Below are 21621 nucleotides of genomic sequence, written 5' to 3'. Positions count from 1 at the left end.
CAACGGACCCCAGAGTTTAAAAACCTGGTGGGAAAACACACCGACGCGTCAGCAGAGGCTGCACTGAGGATGTTACCAAGCACGGTAACGAAACGTCTGCGGAACAACAAACCAGCTCGGCGAGCCAACCAACCTCATCACTAAACATGCTTTCTACAGACTTCCCACAGTAAGGCCCATCCATAGCTCCAGATGTTCAATGCAATCAAATCAGGATCTGCAGCTGAATACACTTCCTGCATACATGGTCACCATGGAAACTGGAAGTGTCACGGATTTCCCACATATTGCAGGAGGTGCATTCCATGGGGGGCGAGTTCTTCTGCCATACGAACCTGATCAACCACAGACAACAGACCAGGAACAAATTACTCAACCTTACCCAAGACTCACCTAAGCAGATTTCTCTTTCTCACGCAATCTCTCTTTATTCTTAAACTACAAACAACAAAAATAAGGTCTTCACACTCTGTCTCCATCCTGGTACTGCTCACTCAGTCCCTAAAGTTGATTCCAAAGCAGCCTAACCTCTTGCCTAATGTCACAGGAAGGACCCAAACAGCAATGTCCATATAAATCTGCTTAAGGGTTAATTAACAGCCAGAATATATGAGGAAGAACTCACTGTCCTTCCAATAGTGCCTTGAAATCTTGCACGTCTACCTGAAAGGATATATGGAGCTTTGGTTTAACAAATCATTCAATAAAATGCAAATACAAAACATGAAGCATTCCTTCAGTGCTACACGGAAGAGTCAGCCTTGATTTTGTTCTCAGTTACAAAATATAAGGTCAACACTTAGAGGCAAGATCAGGTAATATACGATAATTTAGTAATTATCATTATTAATCAATTAGCTAACATCAATCGAATGAAAATGTAGGGCATTCCCCAGTGGTCAACATCATTATGGTGGTGTTGGCAGAACCACTGGCAGGAAAAGTCTGGATTCTTCAGGAAAGAGTAGAATTGGAAAACTGAAGAACAATATTTATAGTGTTCTTCTTTGAAAGGAATCAATGGAAGGCATCGGAATTCTGTACCAGTTATTAAGTAATTGCATTCGTCTACATGTCAACTGGATTTTGCTGTGCAATGGGCAATAGTGGGGGTTCACACATCACAGGAATACCATTGCATAGAAGGGTACCGACCCGAAACGTCAGCTTTCCTGCTCCTCTGATGCAGCCTGGCCTGCTGTGTTGCTCCGGCTCTACACTGTGTTATCATCGCATACTCTTGACTTCTAATTTGCTCACTGTCCCAGCTCCATTTGTTTTGCTCAAGACATACTTTCTCCTCATCCTGGAGAATGGAATGCAGTTCAAATATGAGCAGGTCTTTTCTCTTTTCAGATGCTGCTGGATTAATTGCGTGTTTCCAAATATTTGCTTTTATAGAAGTTTTTTCAAGTTTTGGATGCATTATTGAATTGAAAGTTATCTTAATATAGAGCTGAACTGAAGGAGAATGATTTGGTAGCTTAAAATGGATTTTTTTGTGATTTTTACTGACCTTTATTATACCATGGAATTTAATGAAAGCTGTCTATTAAGGAAAACATTAACGTTTTAATGTTGTTCTCAAGGGCACAGAAATCACAAGAGTGAAATCTACCATGATCATGCAAATACCTCTTCTACTGTATTTCATCTTAGCATTGTATGGTCACCTAGTATTTAAATCAATATAAAGAAAATGATTTGCTCTTTTATAATCATAATTATAGTGTATAAGATGAGTACTAAGGTTACTTCCTAAAGGTAGTTTATTCTTCTGTCTATTGCAAATTAATGTTTATGTGTAACACAGCACTTCTTGGACAAGCACAGACATAACAGCAACACATTGTTGATTGTGATATAATGTAGAGATTAAGAATTGATTACAGAAGATCAAATATTCTAGTTTGGTCAAAATATGAAAACAATAATCTCAATCAATAATGAACGTCTAGAATTCTCTTGCATGAAAAGTAGATTGGTGTCAATTTTATTTATAGGTGATATTTTGGTCAGACAGTTGTTATTCCAGTGTAGCTGCAAGTTGTGCATGGGGACTCTGCAGATTCCAAATCATAGCATGTTCTGAAGTAACTGCCCAGGAAATTGAATTTTCTGTTTGGCAATTTCTCTATGCCTGGAGCACTCTGAAAATCTCCATTTAAATCAGAGAATTCACAGGGTTCATTGTTTTGCAGCTTCTGGTAAAATACACAGATCTTTGCCTGAACTACTCATACAGAATTCTGGAATCTAGACCTCTTTTGGCCTGCATAGCAAATATCTCCCAAGAGTTCCTGTATCTGTTTGGTTATTGTGCTAGGGGTCCAGAGATTTTTTTGTGTCAGCCAGCTTGGCTTTTTTATGTTAACATAGCTCCCGTGTGTTAATTTCCTTCTTGTTGGTCCTGCACACAGATCAAGGGCTGCCAAGTCTCATGGACAGGTATTTCTTATTATCTACAAAAATTACAACACTTTAACTCCTGCTGCTGACCAGAAGCACATTAGGTATAGTTGCAGAGGCACACACAGCCCATACTGTAGCTACCAGCACATATGTAACCAGTTCTGATGTCTATCCACTTGATAGCAGGAGCAACACTGACATGCAAAAGGCTGCACAGCATTAAAACTCATTTCACATTTTTACCTTATTATTGGCATAAGCTGCTAAACTTTCAAAACATTACAGATATACAAACTAGAAACAATGATTGCAATTTTAGGCAACAGTCTTTTAAAGCATGTTGGCAACCAATAACTGTCCAGTTTAGTTGGTAGGTGATAGGGCTCTTACGCACAGTAATCGGGCTGGAATTTTTGTCAGGGTACTGTGGATTAAACAGGTCTGATGGATAGCCTACCAGCTTTCCACCAATACCCAAGATGTTTCCCATAAAATGGGCTATTGTGTGGATGTGTGTCAAAATTGGCAGACCTTAAGCATTTTTAAATAAATAATTAAGAGTTAATTAAGCTTGTTGAAAGCTAGTTTAAAAAAAAAAGATGAGAGCACTTTCATGAGCCAAAGCCCTTGTGTCCAGAAGATAGCATGCCCATTCCTGCTCCCTGCCTGTACTTTAAAGCCCATTAGTTCACTTCATTTTGAAGAGGGTCAGATACTCCCTTCTAATGCCACCAATTACCCAGGTCCAGGATCAGTAACAGCCTACATGAATGTCTGCTTGGAGTTGCTGGTTAATCAGATTGACCAACAAGTCCAGTGGGCAGGATCTCCACCCACTGAGGGAAGCAAGTCCCATTCTGTTCTTGTTAACACCACCTCAATGTATTATGGCTGTGGGGATAATATGTTTTCCCTTGGTGAGAAACTGACTGACTTTCAAAATCAGGGTTGGAGAGATTATCCTGTAAAAGGTCTGCACAAAGTCTCAAACCCCCACACTGGATCATGACTTTTTACAAAAATGTAATATTATTTTATTTAATATATACCTAACCAAAGAACACATCCATTTGTGCAAAATAAAATAAATCCATTGGATAGCATCTAAAAAAAAGTCCAACAAAAGAACCAACAGATTTTTCTGATGATAAATTTGTGGATTGTATCTAACAAACAAACAGGACGTTGTGGGGGAACTGTCAATTCTAAAATGATTATGTCTAAATTACTCTTTAATCCAGGTTTCTGCTTGTATCTCAAAATTTAATTCAGGATATCTGCCTCATTGCAAATAATAAAGTCAGAGACTGATTCTCTGTAATTGACAAACAAAAACGTGTTCAAAGAGTGCTCCAACCAAAGTTATGACACAAATAAACACATCCAAATTACAGAGATAACAAGGTGTAGAACTGGATGAACACAGCAGGCCAAATTGATTTTCTGAAGAAGGGTCTAGGCCCGAAACGGCAGCCTTCCTGCTCCTCTGATGCTGCTTGGCCTGCTGTGTTCATCCAGCTCTACACCTTGTTATCCCACATCCAAATTATAATTGATTCCTTTAAGATGATGCAATCTCTTAAAAATATCATTTTCAAAAGTTCTTAAAAAGATTCCACAGACATTTTATAGAAATTCCAAGTTTTCTGTACAGCGTTACTTCTGGGTCAAAGATTGTCACACTGTAAACATTGGTAATCAAATTTCAGTAGAAGGCATTTGTTATGGTTTGCCTGCTCTTTCACTCTCGCCAAACAGTTAATCAACAGTTGTCTTTGCACAGTGATCGTTACAGAAAATAATGTCTCAGAATGTCAATGTGTGTAAAAAGCAGACCTAATATTCAGTTTTGAATTCAAATTTCCATTAAATGCAGCACATCAGCCTAAAACAGATTCAGTTTTAAAGGTTAATCATGTGCAAGTAAACATGAAATACATCACAGTAAGAACTTGAAGTCAAAATGTGTTTAATTATAAGTACGAGGTACCCTTTGTTTTGGAAATTTATTGGCCTAAACAACTATTAATCTAGATTTGAATTTTTTAGCTTTCTTTGTACCTGTTTTTCCTCAATCTAACTCTAGGCCATGTCTATATCATACTCAATTGGAACACGGTACTCGAGACAAAATACACAACATAGAACAATGTTGTCTGTTTAAAATGTAGTTGTTCTTCATAGAATCCCTACAGTGTGGAAACAAGCCCTTTGGCTCAACAAGTCCACACCGATCCTTGGAGCATCCCACCCAGACCCACCTAATCTACACATCCCTGAACACTAAGGGCAATTCAGCATAGCCAATCCACCTAGCCTGCATGTCTTTTGGAGGAAACCGGAGCACCCGGAGCAAACCCACAGAGACACGGGGAGAATGTGCAAACTCCACACAGACAGGCGTCCGAGGGTGGAATCGAACCTGGGTCCCTGGCGCTGTGAGGCAGCAGTGCTGACCACTGAGCCACCATGCCGCCCGTTCTCATTACATTTTATTTTTAAAATGTTTTCAACTTAATGCCAGATACCTGAATTTACATAGAGACCAAAATAATAAGCACAAGTTAAAGCAAGTCCTGGGTAAACCATGATAAAAATAATTCTGTACCTCAGAACCAGTTCATTATTAATGGAGAACATTTCACATTAGTTCATAAGACCCAAAAGAAAAGTTAGCCTGTAATGTTGCTAATCAGTGAAAACAGAGGTTTTATACATAAGGATGTCAGCAAAAACTTTTGTATCATGCAGTGTAGTCTAAAATGAAGTTTCATGTACTGTCAAGGGTCTAAGAGTTTGATTGATTGATTGTCATTTGTACCGAAGTACAGTGAAAAGCTTTGTTTATGAACAGAACAGGTAGATCATAGTAAGCAAGGACGTACAGAACGAAAAGACTTTGAGGCATACAAGTTACATTGCACAGGGCGTGTGCTAGCCAAGGTCAATGTTAACAAGATCAGCATTATTTGATGCTAGAGAATCAATTCATCAGTCTAATAACACCCAGGAAGAAGCTGCTCCTGAACCTGCTGGTGTAGGTGTTCAGGCTTCTATATCTTCTGCCCGATGGAAGAGGTTGTAGGAGATTATTACTTTGAGTCAGAAGAATATCATTGTTGACTTGTTTTGGAGATTCACCTAAATTTGATATCTGGTTTTAAATTATATACAAACTGACTACAAAGCAGCCAACAGAATAAAGATTAAAAGTAGTTAGTTTGCCTAGTGCTGGTCCAGTAGAAGCAGTGCTGAGACCACTGTTATTCACAATTGGCAATAATAATTTGGGCTTGAGAAACTGAACAAATTGTGGGGAAGAGGGTAATTAATACAGAACATATTGTGAGAAAATACAGAAAGATGTTTATGTGCCAATGTTCCCACAATCAACAATGAACTTCAGTAACTAAGATCGTACTGTTTGGTACGAAAATAAGGAGGCCACATACAGCTGTGAGACGGGTAGGCGATGACCTAGTAGTAATTTCGCTAGACTATTAATCCAGAAACCCAGCTAATGTTCTGGGGACCTGCGTTCGAATCCCACCATGACAGATGGCGGAATTTGAATTCAATAAATGTTTAAAAAGTCTGGAATTAAGAATCTACTGATCACCATGATATCATTGCTGATTGTCAGAAAAACCCATATGGTTCACTAATGTCCTTCAGGGAAGGAAATCTGCTGTCTTCACCTGGTCTGGCCTACATGTGACTCCAGATCCACAGCAATGTGGTTGACTCTCAATTGCCCTCCCAAATGGCCCAGCAAGCCACTCAGTTGTACGAATCGCTACAAAGTCTCAAAGAAATGAAACCGGATGGATCACCTGGTACAGACCTAGGCACCGGAAAAGACAATGGCAGAAACAGCCCTGTCAATCCTGCAAAGTCCTCTTCACTAACATCTGGGGGTTAGTGCCAAAATTGGGAGAGCTGTCTCACAGACTAGTTAAGCAACAGCCTGACATAGCCATACTCACAGAATCGTACCTTACAGACAGTGTCCCAGACACCACGATCACCATCCCTGGATATATCCCAGCAGAGGTGGTGGCACAGTGACATACAGTCAGGAGGGTGTTGCTCTAGGAGTCCTCAACATGGACTCCAGACGCCATGAAGTCTCATGGCTTCAGGTTAAACATGGACAAGGAAACCTCCTGTGATTACTACATACCGTCCTCCCTTAACTGATGAATTCATTGTATTCCTCATTGTTGAGCAAGACTTAGAGGAACTACTGAGGATGGCAAGGGCACAAAACGTTCTCTGGGTGGGGGATTTTGACATTCACCACAAAGAGTAGCTCAGCAGCAGTATTACTGATCGAGCTGGTCGGATCCTAAAGGAAATAGCTGCTAGACTGGGTCTGTGGCAGGTGGTGAGGGAATCAACAAGAGGGAAAAACATATTTGACCTCAGCCTTACTAATCTGCCAGCTGCAGTTGCATCTGTCTATGACAGTATCGGTAAGAGTGACCATCGCACAGTCCTTGTGGAGACAAAGTCCACATTGAGAATAACTTCCATTGTATTGTGTGGCACTATTACCGTACTAAATGGGACAGACTTCACAGAGAGTTAGCAACTCAAGACTTGGCACAGCATGGCTCGGCATATCCCCCACTCAACCATTACAATCAAGCCAGGGGATCAACCCTGGTTCAATGAAGAGTGCCAGAGGGCATGCCAGGAGCAGTTCCAGGCATACCTGAAGATGAGGTATCAACCTGGTGAAGCCACCAAACAAGACTACTTGCATGCCAAACAGCGAAAGCAGCTAAATGATCCCAAAAACAGCAGATCAGATCTAAGCTCTGCAGTCCTGCCACATCCAGGCATGAATGGTGGTGGACAATTAAACGACTGACTGGAGGAGGAGGCTCCACAGATATCCCTACGCTCAATGATGGAAGATCCCAGCACATCAGTGCAAAAGATAAGGCTGAAGCATTTGCAGCAATCTTCAGCCAGAAGTTTCAAGTGGATGATCCATCTCGGCCTCCTTCAGTGGTCCCCAGCATTACAGATTCCAGTCTTCAACCAATTTGATTCACTCCACGTGATATCAAGAAATGGTTGGAGGCACTGGATATTGCAAAGGCTACGGTCCCTGACAACATTGCAGCAACAGTACTGAAGACTTGTGCTCCAGAACTTGCCACTCCCCTAGCCAAGCTGTTCCAGTACAGTTACAACACTGTAACCACCAAGAAGACCATCTACTTGCAGGAAAGGTCAGATGTAGCAGCCATAAATATATACAGTCCCTAAGGTTCTTGAGTAGCTTTGTAGTGGATGCTGTGGTTGGTTCGCTTGACAAGCTGGTTTGTTAGTTCGTAGACGTTTAATTACCTTGCTGGGTAACATCATCAGTGCAGCCTCCAATGAAGCGCTATTGTGTTTTCCCACCTGTTATTTAAACTCTGGGGTCATTTCTGGTTTTCCTTCACAGTGGTGCATATATAGGGTCTAGTTCTATGTGTTTGCTGATGGTCGTCTTGGTGGAGAACCAGGCCTCTAGGAAGTCCCGTGCTTGTCTCTGTTTGGCCAGTCCTAGGATCCTGGTGTTGTCCCAATCAAAGTGATGGATCTCCTTATCCATGTGAATGGAGATGACTGAGTATTGTTGTATCTTTTTTGTTGCTATTTGGTGTTCATGTACTCTTGTGGTCAATTTTCTTCCTGTCTGTCCAATGTAATGTTTGTCACAGTCCTTGCATGAAATTTTGTATATTACATTGGTTCTGTCCATAGTGGTTAAGGGGTCTTTGGTTCGAGTTAGCAGTTGGCGTAGGGTTGATGTGGGTTTGTGTGCTACTCTGATGCCCAATGGTCATAGGAGTCTCATGGTCAGTTGGATATGTTCTTGATGTATAGTAGCGTGATGAGTGTGTCAGGGCGTACAATATCTTCCTGGTGTTATTCGTGTGATAGGCATTGTTGGATCCAGTTGTTCGGGTATCCGCTGTCCTTAAACACTTGGTGGAGGTACTCTTTTTGGCATAGTTCTGGATTGCTATAGTGTATTGTCACCCGTTTAAATAGAGTTTCCCCACAACTCTGTTTGTGGGTGTTAAGGAGGTTACTGTTGAAATTCACTACTTGGTCAGTGTGTGTGGCCAAAAAAGCCAAGCACAGGAATCCCTAGAGGCCTGGTTCTCCACCAAGAAGGCCATCAACAAACACAAAGAACTAGACCCTATATATAAACCACTGCGAAGGAAAACCAGCAATGAGGTAATCAAATCCAATGGACCCTAGAGTTTAAATACCAGGCAGGAAAAGACAACAGCGCTTCATCGGAGGCTGCACTGATGATGTTAGCCAGCAGGGCAATGAAACATCTGCGAACTAACAAGCCAGCTCAGCGAGTGAACCAACCACAGCATACATACAGTCATTATTTATCTAAAAGTGAGTTCAGAGAAACGTACGATCAAACAGCCATTCAAGCCTGCTTTTCCATTCACTCCACATTCTTGCAGATACCTGATAATTTTTCAGTCTCTTCATAATGAAGAATCTACCTACTTCTGCTTTAAAAATATTTAGTGATTGTGCATCTATTGCCTCTCAAGGAAGGAAATTCCAGGGACTCACAGCTCAGAGAGAAAAAATCCTCATCTGATTTAAATGGGCAACCTCATAATTTAAACTATGGCCCCCTGGCTCTAGATTCTCCCACATTGGTAACATCCCTTCAACATCCAGCCAGTCAAGTCCCCTGAGGATCTTACATGTTTCAATTAAGTTACCTCTGATTCTTCTTAACTCCAGACACCTACCCTTTTGACTCTTTCCTCATTAGGCAATGTCTCATTCTAGCTATAATTCAAGGAAATCTTACCTGAAAACTTACCTTACCAACTCATTAATATTCTTCTGTTAGTACAGTGAGCAGTACTGTACACAGTACTCCAGATGCAGTCTCACGAATGACCTGTTTAGCTAAAGCATGAACTCCTTACTGTTGCATTCAATTCCCCTTACAAAAAAAAATTCTCTTAGCTTTCCTCATTACTTGCTTTACATTAACTGTCCGAGATTTAAGCATCAGGACACCCAGATCTCTCTGCATCAAGAGGTCTGCAATCCCTCATTATTTAGTTTATCTGCTTCCTTTTTGATTCTTTCAGCCAAAATAGACAATTTCACATTTACCCACATTCTACTCCATTTGCGAGATCTAGCTCACTTATTAATCTCTCTCTACCTCTTTGTAGGCTCCTTATGCCCTCTTCATAACTTACTTACTTCCTTACTTATTCTGCACCTTCAGTAAATTTAGCTATCATACCTTTGGACCCTTAGTCCAAATCATTTAAAAGAATTGTAGAGTAGAGGCTCCAGCAGTGATCTTGTAGCACACTGACATTTGCTGTGATCATGACATTTGCTGGCCTGAAAAATACCCATTTAGTCCTAGTCTGCTTCATGTTTGTCATAGAGCTGTACAGCATGGAAACAGACTCTTCGGTCTACCTTGACCTGCCGACCAGATAGCCGAAATTAATCTAGTTCCATTTGCCAGCATTTGGCCCATATCTTTCTAACCCTTGCTATTCATGTACCCATCCAGATGCCTTTTAAATACTGTAATTGAACCAGCCTCCACCACTTCCTCTGGCAGCTCATTCCATATACGCACCACCCTGTGAGTGAAAAAGTTGTCCCTTAGGTCCCTTTTATACCTTTCCCCTCTCATCTTAAACTTATGCCCTCTGGTTGTGGACTCCCCCACCCTGGGGAAAAGACCTTGGTTATTCACCCTATCCATGCCCCTTGTGATTTTATAAACTTCTATAAGGTCATCGCTCAGCCTCCGACACTCCAGGGAAAACAGTCTCAGCCTATTCAGCCTCTCCCTACAGCTCAAACCCTCCAAACCTAGCAACATCCTTGTAAACCTTTTCTGAGCTCTTTCAAGTTTCACAATAACCTTGCTATAAGCAGGGAGACCAGAACTGAATGCAGTATTCCAAAAGTGATATAACTAACGTCCTGTACAGCCGCAACACAACATCTTAACTCTTAACTCTTATTGGCAATAGCCAATAAAGCCAAGTGTATCAAACACCTTCTTCCTTATCCTGTTGACCTGCGACTCCGCTTTCAAATAACTTCGAACCTGCATTCCAAGGTCTCTTTGTTCAGCAACATTCCGAAGACCTTACCATTAAGTGGAAAAGTCCTACCCCAATTTGCCTTTCCAAAATGCAGCACCTCACATTTATCTAAATTAAACTCCATCTGCCACTCCTTGGCTCATCAGCCCATCTGATCAAGATCCCGTCGTACTCTGAGGTAACCTTCTTCACTGTCACTACCCCACCAATTTGGTGTCGTCTGCAAACTTACCAACCATACCTATGTTCACATCCAAATCATTTATATAAATGACAAAAAGCAGTGGACCCAGCACCAAGCCTTGCGGCACATTGCTGGTCACAGCCTCAAGTCTGAAAAGATACCCTTTACCACCACCCTCTGAATTTCTGCCTTTGAGCCAATTCTGTATCCAAATGGCTAGTTCTGCCTATATTCCATCTGATCTAACCTTGTTAACCAACCTACATCGAGTAACCTCGTCGAACGCCTTACTGAAGTCCATATAGATCACTTTTGCCGCTCTGCCTTCATCAATTCTTCGTTAGTTCTTCAAAAAATCTCAATCAACTTAATGAGACATAATTTCCCCATGCACAAAGACTTGTTGACTATCCCTAATCAATACTTGCCCTTCCAAATACTTATAAATCCCATCCCTCAGGAACCCTTCCAACAACTTGCCCACCACTGATGTCGGGCTCACCAATCTGTAGTTCCCTGGCTTTTCCTTACCACCTTCCTTAAATAGTGGCACCACGTTAGCCACCCTCCAGTCTTCCAGCACCTCACCTCTGGCTATCGATGACAAAAATATTTCAGCAAGGGGCCCAGCAATCACTTCCCTAGCCTCCCACATAGTTCTAAGGGTACACCTGATCAGGTCCCGGGGATTTATCCACCTTTATGTGTTTTAAGATGCCCAATACCACGTCCTCTATAATATGGACATTTTTCAAGATGTCACTATTTATTTCCCCAAATTGTCTAGCTTCTATATCCTTCTCCACCGTAAACACTGATGCAAAATATTCAGGCTGCCACAGGGAACATAAGACGAATAGCATTAATGCATTGAAGAAAGGTCAAATAGCATCCAAGGGAGAAAGAAATAATGGGAGCATTAAAAAAACATTAATGGGAGCAGTTGACCCATTGGCCCAATGACCATTTCTGCGCTGTCATTGTTATGTCAAATTCTGTGTCTGAATAACAATGCAATGTTACAATGATGCTTAATCTTATGTTTATAGTTTGTGAGGGTGGATTAGCTCCTTTACATTAAAAATTAACATTCTTCTACAACTACAGCACCAGTATATTAGCCCTTGACAAAACAAAAATCTGCAAAAGATGACATTGCATTTAGAATCGAATTGCAATTTTGCACTGAAAGAATGGGTAACATAAAGTGCAGAAACAATAAAGAACGAGTTCCACATACCTGAATGCGTGTTTGCAGTGTCATACAATATGAAATCTGAGTAACCTGTCATCAGTCTGCGGTGTAGAGATGAATCCTGATTTTTCAAACACTTCAAAATTAAAAGTAATGATGTTAAAAGTCATTTAGTAGTTCAGCATTTGAATAATGAAGAGAAAAGACATATTTGTCAAAGGTTTATGTCTTGCATTCATCATGACAGTTTGCCAGAATATTAATTTAAGGGAAAAGTGACATTTGTACTGTATGCGAGGACAGTGCTGACTGATTAGCTATTAAAAACAGATTATTTGAGAGTGCTTCCAAATGCACAAAATTGTTAACACAATAAACCTCATTGTTCGGTCTTGATTATAGTAGTGGACTAAATTATATAACAGCTATGGGTCAAGGAAAACAAGAGACACAAAGTAAACTAGTGCAATGCTAAAATCTGAAACAAACGTATAGATTGCTGGAGAAACTCGGCAGGCGTGGCAACATCTGTGGAGAGAGAGCGGGAGGGGCAGAGTTACCGTTTTAAAGTGTCCCACCGGACTGAAAACGTACAACTCGAAACGTTAACTGTTACTCTCTTCACAGATGCTGCCAGATCTGCGGAATTTCTCCAGCATTGTGTGTGTTTCAAAGAATTGTGGAACCAGTATACGCACCGATTCCTACCATTCAGCAATGCAAGTTCTGACAATATTAAGTGAAATATTTTGAATTAATGTTGACTTAAACGTATAATAAGAATTGGCATTCACTTGAAAAATAGAACACTTCAATTTCTCTAAAATCTGCACTCACGTATGCAACAGCATCGCCCCCTTTCCCGACCAAATCTGGACCGTGCCCACAAGCAGCTGCCGAGTGGTGAACGCCAGCGATTGGCACCTCCAGAGATTTCCTGTAGGCATTTTCAAGAGCTCCGTTCTGCAGCAAATGGATCGAACCTGTCGGAACTCGGAATTCTTTCCCAGTTCTCCAAATCACGCGTGACTGCAACCTGAAAACATTGATCAAGGGGTGGAGGGCGCTTGCGGATTCGTGACCTCGCCCAGTGTGAGTAAAAAGGACGAGCGAGATGCTGAATTGGATGGCAGAATGGCATGTTACGAATGGGGTCCCCTTGGCAATCCACATCACAGCTCACAGATCCCGAGAGATTCACCACGCAAACAGGAGAACCGCTCACAGAAGTGGATAAAGCATTACACTGTTATTCACTGCGTGGGAATCAATATACTGCAGATATGGTCCGGCACAGTCCTGCATACTAGACAGAGTGACTGCATCAGGAGAGCCCTGTTATTCAGTGTGGGAGACAAGTTCATCTTTCATTGTCCTGCCCGACTCCTCTTGCAGCATCCATTGTCCCAGGGAAGCCAATGTCCCGCCCCCACACCCCACTCCGATAGGCCCGATTGACAAAATTCAGATTCTGATTGGACAATTCTGCCGCTTTCTGTGTGGCTGACTCAGCCTTCAATCCGGCGGCCGCGCGACGTATGCCGGTACCTGTAGTGCAGGAGCGCGGCAATCTCTGTGTCTTTCTAATAGGCGGGGGTCGGAAAGAACTACAATGTCCATCATCCACAGCCGCCTCTGCGGTTGGCCTGTGCTGAAAGTTGTAAGAAAGTTTGAGCTATGTTGGGAAAACTTTCTCTTTTGTGATGAGCCGAAATCTCTCTCATTTCCTCGACATTTTATTTAGGGGAGCGAGAGGGTTTGAAGGAATAAATTCGCTACCAAGTGAAGTTTTTAATTAAACATTAATTGGGAAGAACATTCCTATTTTAAAAGGACGGTTGCCAGGAGCACAGAAAAACAAGACCACCCAGGAGGCTCTATTAGGTGGATCCCACTCTAAAACACTATAATCTGCAATGGAGGAATAAACATTGCCGTCTCAAAACGTTCTCCCTTACTTCCCTCGCAATGTTTGCAGATGGCAAAGGTGTCTTGAGGGTGTTTGCTGTTTGGGATGGAGAGATTGTTCGAGTTATTTGAATGGCGGCCAGCAGCAGTCCTGCACTGGCCAGCTGTTCAGCCCGAGCCGGATGGACCATCCTTTCCAGTCAGTTGCAGGTTTATCCCGCTTTCCTGGCGATCGCTGTGGTGCTGGGCTTTGTCCTGGGAATCGCTGGTGCAGTACTTCTTTATATATTTGTACTGGAACCAGCCTTGCAAAGGAAGGTAAACTGCTCTAATTGATGAATGTGCCTTTCAACACAAGGAAGATCTAATTCGTGAAACACACCTTTTTACTGTCACATATGAATCCAGCGGGAGGAACGGTTTGTATTTTGTTACAAATCTTATTTATTTTTCAGGAACATTGTTCAAGTGGGACTGATGATGATTCCTGTTCTGAATATTCCGATGATAGCCAGAGTTTTAAAAGCAATGAGGACGAAAGAGGCGCTAAACGTGGAGCTTCCCCTTATTATGAAGTGGGTGGTACTTGTTTTCTCTTGTCCTACGTTGTTCCAGGGAGGGATCCATCAGTTTTATAGCAGTAATCCGATCACTTTGTGGTTCTGTCTAGTCGTTGATCGTCTTAAAAAGAAGCAGAAAGGCAATTAAACTCCACCCACTGTTAATAGTGATAATGCCGAGAGACTGCATCACGGCAGACAGAGAATAATATATTGTACATCACGTATCCACCCTTATGAACCAACCCAGCATGCAACTCATCAAGAGTAGTGCAAAAGATCTGCTAATACATAACAGTTACATCTCTCCCATCCCATTCATTTCCTGGATGCCCAGTACTGCATAATGCTGAAACGGTGCTGTGCACTGGGGAGACATGTATTCCATTCTCTTCACTTTAACTATGTATATAGCAGAACCAAAGTTAATGTTTCAAGTCCGTATGATTTTTTTTGTTTCTTCAGATCTCATGAAGAACTTTTGAAGAAGTCACACCAGCCTCGAAACATTTATGTCTCCACAGATGCTGTTGATCTTTTTTTCCAGCACATTCTGTATTTGCTTTGGAATTCTTCCCAGATTGTCCAGGGACCTGAAGCCAGATGATATGCTAAGAGGGAGCAGGATTGCTTTAAGTAAATTAGTCTTCTCTAGGCTATAGAAAGTTTCGACGCAAGGCCCATTGAAATTTAAGAAACTCAGCATTCCATGTTTGTTTTTCAGGCCATTGTTTTACAGGCAATGGAACCAAAGCAGATAGGTAAAGTTAAATTTATGACATGTTACAGCAGAAATAGTAGATCAATTAGGGCCCTTGAGCCTGCTCAGCTATTCATTACAATAGCTGATTTTCTGCCTCGGCTCCATTCCTGCACTTTCTGCCAATCTTCCTTGTTTCTCCAAAAGACCAAAAATTTATCTATTTCACTTCTAAATATACTTATGATAGACAATTCCAAAGATTGACATTGCTCTAATTGAAGAAATTTTTCCTCATTTCAGTCCAAATTCTGAGACTGTACTTCCCCAAATCTTCCAGATTTAAATCTTCAAGGAAAACACCTCTCAGTATCTGCCTGTTCAGAATCTTGAATGCCTCAATGAGATTGCCTCTTGTTCTTCTAAACTTGAGGAAGCAGAGCATGGATACAACTCAGCCCTGATTAATGAATGGCAAGACAGTATTGAGAGGATGATTGAGGCCTTTGATCTTTCATACCACGTTGTTTGCAGCATTCTACAGTACTATAATTCCAACGCTGGGCTTTTGCCTTCTATAAACATAGGGTAGCAAGTGGCTCAGTGGTTAGCACTGCTGCCTCACGATGCCAGGGAACTGGGTTTAATTCCAGCCTCGGGCTGTGTGGAGTTTGCACATTCTCCCCATGTCTGTGTAGGTTTCCTCCCACTTTCCAAAGATGTCCAGGCCAGCTGGATTAGCCACGGGGAATACAAGGTTACAGGGATAAGGTAGTGGGCTGGATCTGGGTGGGATGCTCTTCAGAGGGTTGGTGTGGACTCGATGGGCTGAATGGGCTGCTTCCACACTGTTGGGATTCTATGATTCTTATGCCATTGTGGGGAAGCCCAGCCCTCAAAATTCTGAAGGTGACTATGTAGGGACTAAAAATCTGTTGCAGTGGATCTCAATTTCCATTTCCTCTTTCTTATGCCTTATTCTTTGTGTTACTCAGCGGGAACAAAGAGAAAAATCACATGTAATATCTCTAGTGCATGTAAACATCATAATCCAGTCTTATGGAGGCAAGAGCATTTGCCAATGGTGTGTGCTTCTGTATTGAAACTTGAGCACGTTCTAATTAACAAATTAAACTTCCATCTGATCCTTAGCTATCAAAGTCTTTTAGCTGTTGTAAACAAAGAAACACAACACCATTACTAACAAGAAGCTGTTATTACTGCAGGACAAATATGCATAAGCAATTAACATATTGTAAATTAGGATATAGGAATGTACAATAAGCATATAAAATGAAACAAAGCATCTGTGACTTTAAAACTGGATTGAAATATATCCACATTCCCTGTTTCAACTGTCCCTGGCCACTAACCCACCAATACTGAACTAAATCTTGACTCTGTTGATGAATTCTAATTCATCACAGGGGCATAACATGGAGGCTGTATCCACTTAATTGTTGGATATTATTCTCCTAGCAGTGGAAAAATCTCCTCTGATTAAATCAGAAGTGAGAATGGGCCAAAAGTAGCAACAGGATTTGATTAGGCTCATTAATGAACCAATTAACACCAATTATTCCTGAGCCCTCTGGAATTTAAAGGTGATTGAGGGATTAAATATGAGCTGCACCGCACAACCTTCAAGTACCTCCCAAAAGGCACCCAGCAAACCCTAAAAGGCATGTTGTCAGATGTTCTGTGCCTGTCTGAGATACCAGGTGTCGTGAAAGTGGGCGTTGCTCCCTTTGACCCTCAGCAACCCAGCATATATCTGAGTCTGTGATCCACTGGTGATCCCTGGATCACTACCAGCTACAGTCACCAGCTGTGGAGAGCTGCGGATTGGCCAGCAGCTTTTGGCACCCAGGATTTCTGCCTCCTGGGTCCTAACACCTAGAGAAGATTACGTGCCTGACAAGCCCTTCATTTATTTGAACCTCCCATGGAAGTGACTCAGGGTCACTATCGATTCTCTGGGTGTATAAGCTTTTGGGGTGCCCTTTAATTTAAGACCTATTCTATTATAAGACATTTGTAGACTGTCTCTCTCAAAATTCAATCTAAAAGTTTACTAATCCTGATTAATTACAAGACCCATTCCCAGTGCAAATGTGTTTTCACAAGTTTTACAGAATTTATTCAGTTTATGATAACAAGTGTAAAATAAATCATAATAAAAGCAATGGTTACTGTGGATCCATTTTGGGATGCCAATTCATGACGCAGTTAAACTGGGCACAGGTGTCTTGTTCTGTTGAGTGACATTCTTCTGTCTTTGACCTTCCTTTTTGGTGTATCAAACACCTAAGCACCATGGCTTATTGATCCTCACTAGCCACTGTATGATCAGAGATATTTGGAACTTTCATTGGCTTTTTGGTGCACGAGCAACACATAAATCATGATTAATCTTAGATTGGTGGCTTAGCAGTGTCTTCCCAATTCCTGATTGGTTTAGTTAAAAGTGATGGGCATCTTACTGACATCACTTCCTACAGTCTCATGATTTATTCTTTGAGACAACAATCAATTTGTTAAATAAATCCCTTTTGTAACAGTTTGTCTTTCTTAGCTCTCCAAAGCCAGAGTTCTTTACCAAGACAAGGTGGCACAATTGAGGCCATTTGTGACTGTCGAGGTGTAGAATCATCTTCGGATGATTAACTATTATCACAGATGTCCCAATTTCTGCAGCTAAAACGATTTGAAAAAAAAAAACTAAAAGTCCATAAAACTCACTGCAGAATCTAATTCAAAAATATAGGTATAAAATTTATATTTATTCTAATAGACCTGTTACATACTTTATGTAACAAAACTCAACTAATCCAAAACACACATAACTGTATGTTTGAGTAAAAGCCGTGTCCAACTTCAAAAGCACTTTCACCTGTGTTAGTTTAAGTTTCCATTAGCCTGAGTGATAAACAGCAATAAACCTTTCAGCCAATGACCTTGATTTTGACCTGCACCCTATGGCTTTCTTCATTACAGAACTGTTTGCAACAAACCCCGGTTGAACAAGGTATAATCTAATTTCTCGTTTGCTTAATGAAAACAAAGTGATTAATTATTGCAAAGTATCTCAATCCTGCAAGTCGAACCCACATCCAGAATCTTAAATCTGCAAAGCCAAATCCTGCTGCTATCTCACCATGTCAGAAAATCAGCCTGACCCTTTTGAGCAGGCAAAGTGAGATGTTCAGGAGGCCAATAGGGTCCTTTATTAAATCTACAGGTTGTCTTCTGATGAACGGATGTGCAATTTCAGTGTGGTAACAATTTCTTTCAGGCTGGCCCTGGTACAATGTGCATTGTGGACTAGAAGATTTAATTTTGTTTAGTCTCGGGGTTCACTTGCCTTGGCATTCTCTGCCCAATTCCACGAGCACTGTCCATCCCTTAGCTTGACCAAATCCCCACTCATGAATTAACTGGGACCCCAGTTGCGGTCTATGCCCATCCACTAGAAAAATAGTGAATTCAGCTGGATTTGAACTTTTCACCAAGACAATTTCAGGAAATGAGCTCTAGACATTAAGAACGCCAAAACATTGATAACTCCAGAATCACTGGAGGCTCCAATCATATATTAGATCCATTTTAAAATGTCATAGAATCATCAAGATCTACAGCACAGAGAAAAGGCCCTTTGGCCCATCATATCCACACTAGTCAAACAAAAACACCTAACTATTCTAATCCCATGGAGTCCATAGTATTTGACACTATAAAACAGCACAATATCAAATCATGAATAATGTTGTGGGGGAATTTATTAAAAAACTATCCATTGTTGCAAAATAATAGTTAAATGAGATAGCATTCTCAAAATTTTAAATTTTCTTATTGAAATAATTGGAATAATCCTTGGTTCTTTCAAGTTTGAATGTTGTTTGGACTCTGAAAAAAATATATTTTACAGAATATGCAGTTATTTTTGTAATTACAACTTCCATTTTGCTTTATATTGAAATATGAGCATTTAACTAAGCTTTAAACATGGCATGAGTTCTCTTTGACCCTAAGCTCCTAGAAAGATAAATGACTTGGAACACTTCACCAAAACATTTTGACTGGCTAATACGTTTTTTATTTGACAGGAAAATGAAACATCATTGAACAGTAATATAGCTGCTTTTGCACTGAAGGCAAGAGTCATATATCCCATTAATCAAAAATTCAGGGTAAGCATCACTGTTGTTGTAATGAGCGGCAATTCTGGTAATGCAATATCGAGTTGGAAGTTGTTTTGGTTTGCATTAATTAATAGATAATGTATGATTATCATTTTTTGGATTGAAAACCTGTATTTACTAGAAAACTAGTTATAAAATCTGGTTACATGGTAGTTTATATTAGGTTCACAATTTAAAAGAATTATGTAACCAATAATTTAATTGTCTAATTTAATACTCCAAATCCAAAATGCAGATTTTCCAGTTCTAGGGCAAGATGTTACTCCCTAATTCTTTTCTTTTATAGAATAATAGTCAATGAATAATCTTTCAATCATAAAAGCAAATTAACAATGGTTGTGGGAAATCTGAAGAAGTGCTGGAAAAACTCAGTAGGATTGAGTCCAAAGAAGAGCCATATTTGATTTAAAACGTTAACTTTCTCTGTCCAGACATGCTGACAGACCTGCTAAGTCTTTTAATTGTATTGATGTTCTACTTCTAAGTTATGAGATGTGACATGTATTTTATTTCTAGCCACTAGCAGATGGATCATCTCATCCCTCTCTATTAGAAGGATTGAAGCAGAGAGATTCCATCAAAAGAACAAAAGAAGATTTTGTTTTATCAGATTCTGAGTTCCTCGATCTCAAGAGTGAGAGAGATTACAATTGCTTTCCAGGGAATTATCCACCATCAACAACAGTCTGTAACGAAAATAACACAGTTCCGATAGTGACATTCTTTTCTGAATTACTGGGATATACAAGGTAAAATATTTTCAAAAAGTGTACTAGGGACAGGTGTGTGCACAAATCTCATTATTGTACACAATCAAGTCAAATGTATTGCTCACGTGAATGGAAGAAAGTAGCTAGGGGATAAGTGGACCAGCACTTGTAAAAGTAATTTTAATGCCACACAATCCACCTTCGCTGAAACAAAGTTTGAAGTTGAGTTAATTAGGACATAATGAGAAGACTTATTTCATTCTTCAATGTGAAGTCATGTATTCTGTCCTTAATTTATATATTATTTGCATTTTATAATATTTATAATTAAGTAAAAGAATAAGGGAAACTGGAAGAGGAGAAAATTGGAGCAGATGACTTTTTCTCTAATTAAGATTAAGAATCTGGGAACAAGTAAAAGAAGTTTATTGTCCCCAGTGGTGGTTGGATGTTACTGCAACATACAAAAGCAAAATTAGTGGAAGTGGGAAATCTGAAATAGATTGTAGAATCCCTACAGTGTGGAAACAGGCCCTTCGGCCCAACAAGTCCACGCTGACCTTCAGAGCATCCCACCCAGACCCATCCCCCTATAACCCACCTAATCTACACATCCCTGAACACTATGGGCAATTTAGCATGGCCAATCCATCTAGCCTGCACATCTTTGGACTGTGGGAGGAAACCAGAGCACCCAGAGGAAACACAAGCAGACACGGAGGGGGGAGAACGTACAAACTCCATACAGACAGTCATCCGACGGTGGAATTGAACCCGGGTTCCTGGTGCTATAAGGTAGCGGTGCTAACTATGCCACCCCTAAAAACCTACCGACTTGGTCAGGATGGGGACCTTGGCATTATTAGCACCATGCTCCAACCATCTGAGCTAACCGACCCGTAAATGAAAACATAAAATGCTGGAGAAGGTCTGGCTGCATCTGTAGAGAGAGAAACAGAGTTAATATTTCAGGTGCCTGAGTTGGCGTGTTTCCAGAATTTTCTGCTTCTGTTTTTCCTGTGGCATGAGAAGTTTGCATAAGCTATCTCTATTATAAATATAGGTGAAGAAATCCATAATGGAAATCACATACATACATGTAAGAGGTTTAAGAGTTATAATGCATGTCTATACATCTATACAGATGGTTCTGCGTGTTCAGCATTTCTTTGATACTATTCACTGTTGACCATTTGTAATTTTGTGTTTCTGCCTACTTAACAGTCCTGAAGCTGAGCTTGGCCTGTACAGATTCAGTCTGCAAACCCTAAGGCTTTTAGATGCAGAATTACGACAAGAACAGTATATGGTATGTCTAGAGAAGTTGCAAAGTCCTTTTTGAACATAGGATGTCTTAACGTAAAAATACTGATTGTGTCATTGCATTGCCAGAAGTTCAGTATAGCAACAATTTTGGCCTTTTTTAGTTGGTCTCATCATGATCCCATTCCAAATCCCAATGAGGGGAATCACCTACGGGTGTTCATGCCAGTACCGGTGCTGCCAGCATGATCTCCCCATAAACTCAGAATTGAGACAATACTGCCTGAGCCTCTGAAAAATGCACTGTTGTTTTGTACATAACGTAATGTAGAATATATGTTGCCTTTTATTA

At 40.7% G+C, this 21621-nt stretch overlaps 2 protein-coding genes across 5 annotated transcripts in view; one reads left to right on the top strand and one right to left on the bottom strand.

Annotated features, from left to right (window-relative positions):
* The window catches only part of LOC109927406 (limbin), a 161807-nt gene extending 148483 nt beyond the window's left edge, over positions 1-13324 (bottom strand). For both annotated transcript variants that reach the window (XM_048605505.1, XM_048605510.1), the window contains exons 1-2: positions 12764-13324; positions 11972-12062 (exon numbers count right to left, since the gene is read on the bottom strand). In XM_048605505.1, coding sequence (XP_048461462.1) covers positions 11972-12062; positions 12764-13099 — 427 coding nt within the window. In that variant the 5' untranslated portion in view covers positions 13100-13324. The remainder of the gene's footprint in view (positions 1-11971; positions 12063-12763) is intronic.
* Positions 13325-13577: 253 nt separating this feature from the next.
* LOC109921182 (ellis-van Creveld syndrome protein-like) overlaps positions 13578-21621 on the top strand; it is a 70654-nt gene continuing 62610 nt past the window's right edge. For all 3 annotated transcript variants that reach the window (XR_007262890.1, XM_048601093.1, XM_020521223.2), the window contains exons 1-5: positions 13578-14152; positions 14290-14409; positions 19201-19284; positions 19813-20045; positions 21231-21315. Coding sequence is in view for 2 of the 3 variants with exons in the window: in XM_048601093.1 (XP_048457050.1) it covers positions 13967-14152; positions 14290-14409; positions 19201-19284; positions 19813-20045; positions 21231-21315 (708 nt within the window). In the remaining variant the exon portion in view is untranslated. The remainder of the gene's footprint in view (positions 14153-14289; positions 14410-19200; positions 19285-19812; positions 20046-21230; positions 21316-21621) is intronic.

The sequence above is a fragment of the Rhincodon typus genome, chromosome 1 (genome assembly GCF_021869965.1).
Source record: "Rhincodon typus isolate 14 chromosome 1, sRhiTyp1.1, whole genome shotgun sequence".
Taxonomy (NCBI): domain Eukaryota; kingdom Metazoa; phylum Chordata; class Chondrichthyes; order Orectolobiformes; family Rhincodontidae; genus Rhincodon; species Rhincodon typus.
The sequence above is the reverse complement of the archived record's forward strand: the minus strand, read 5'-3'. Positions and strand labels throughout refer to the sequence as shown.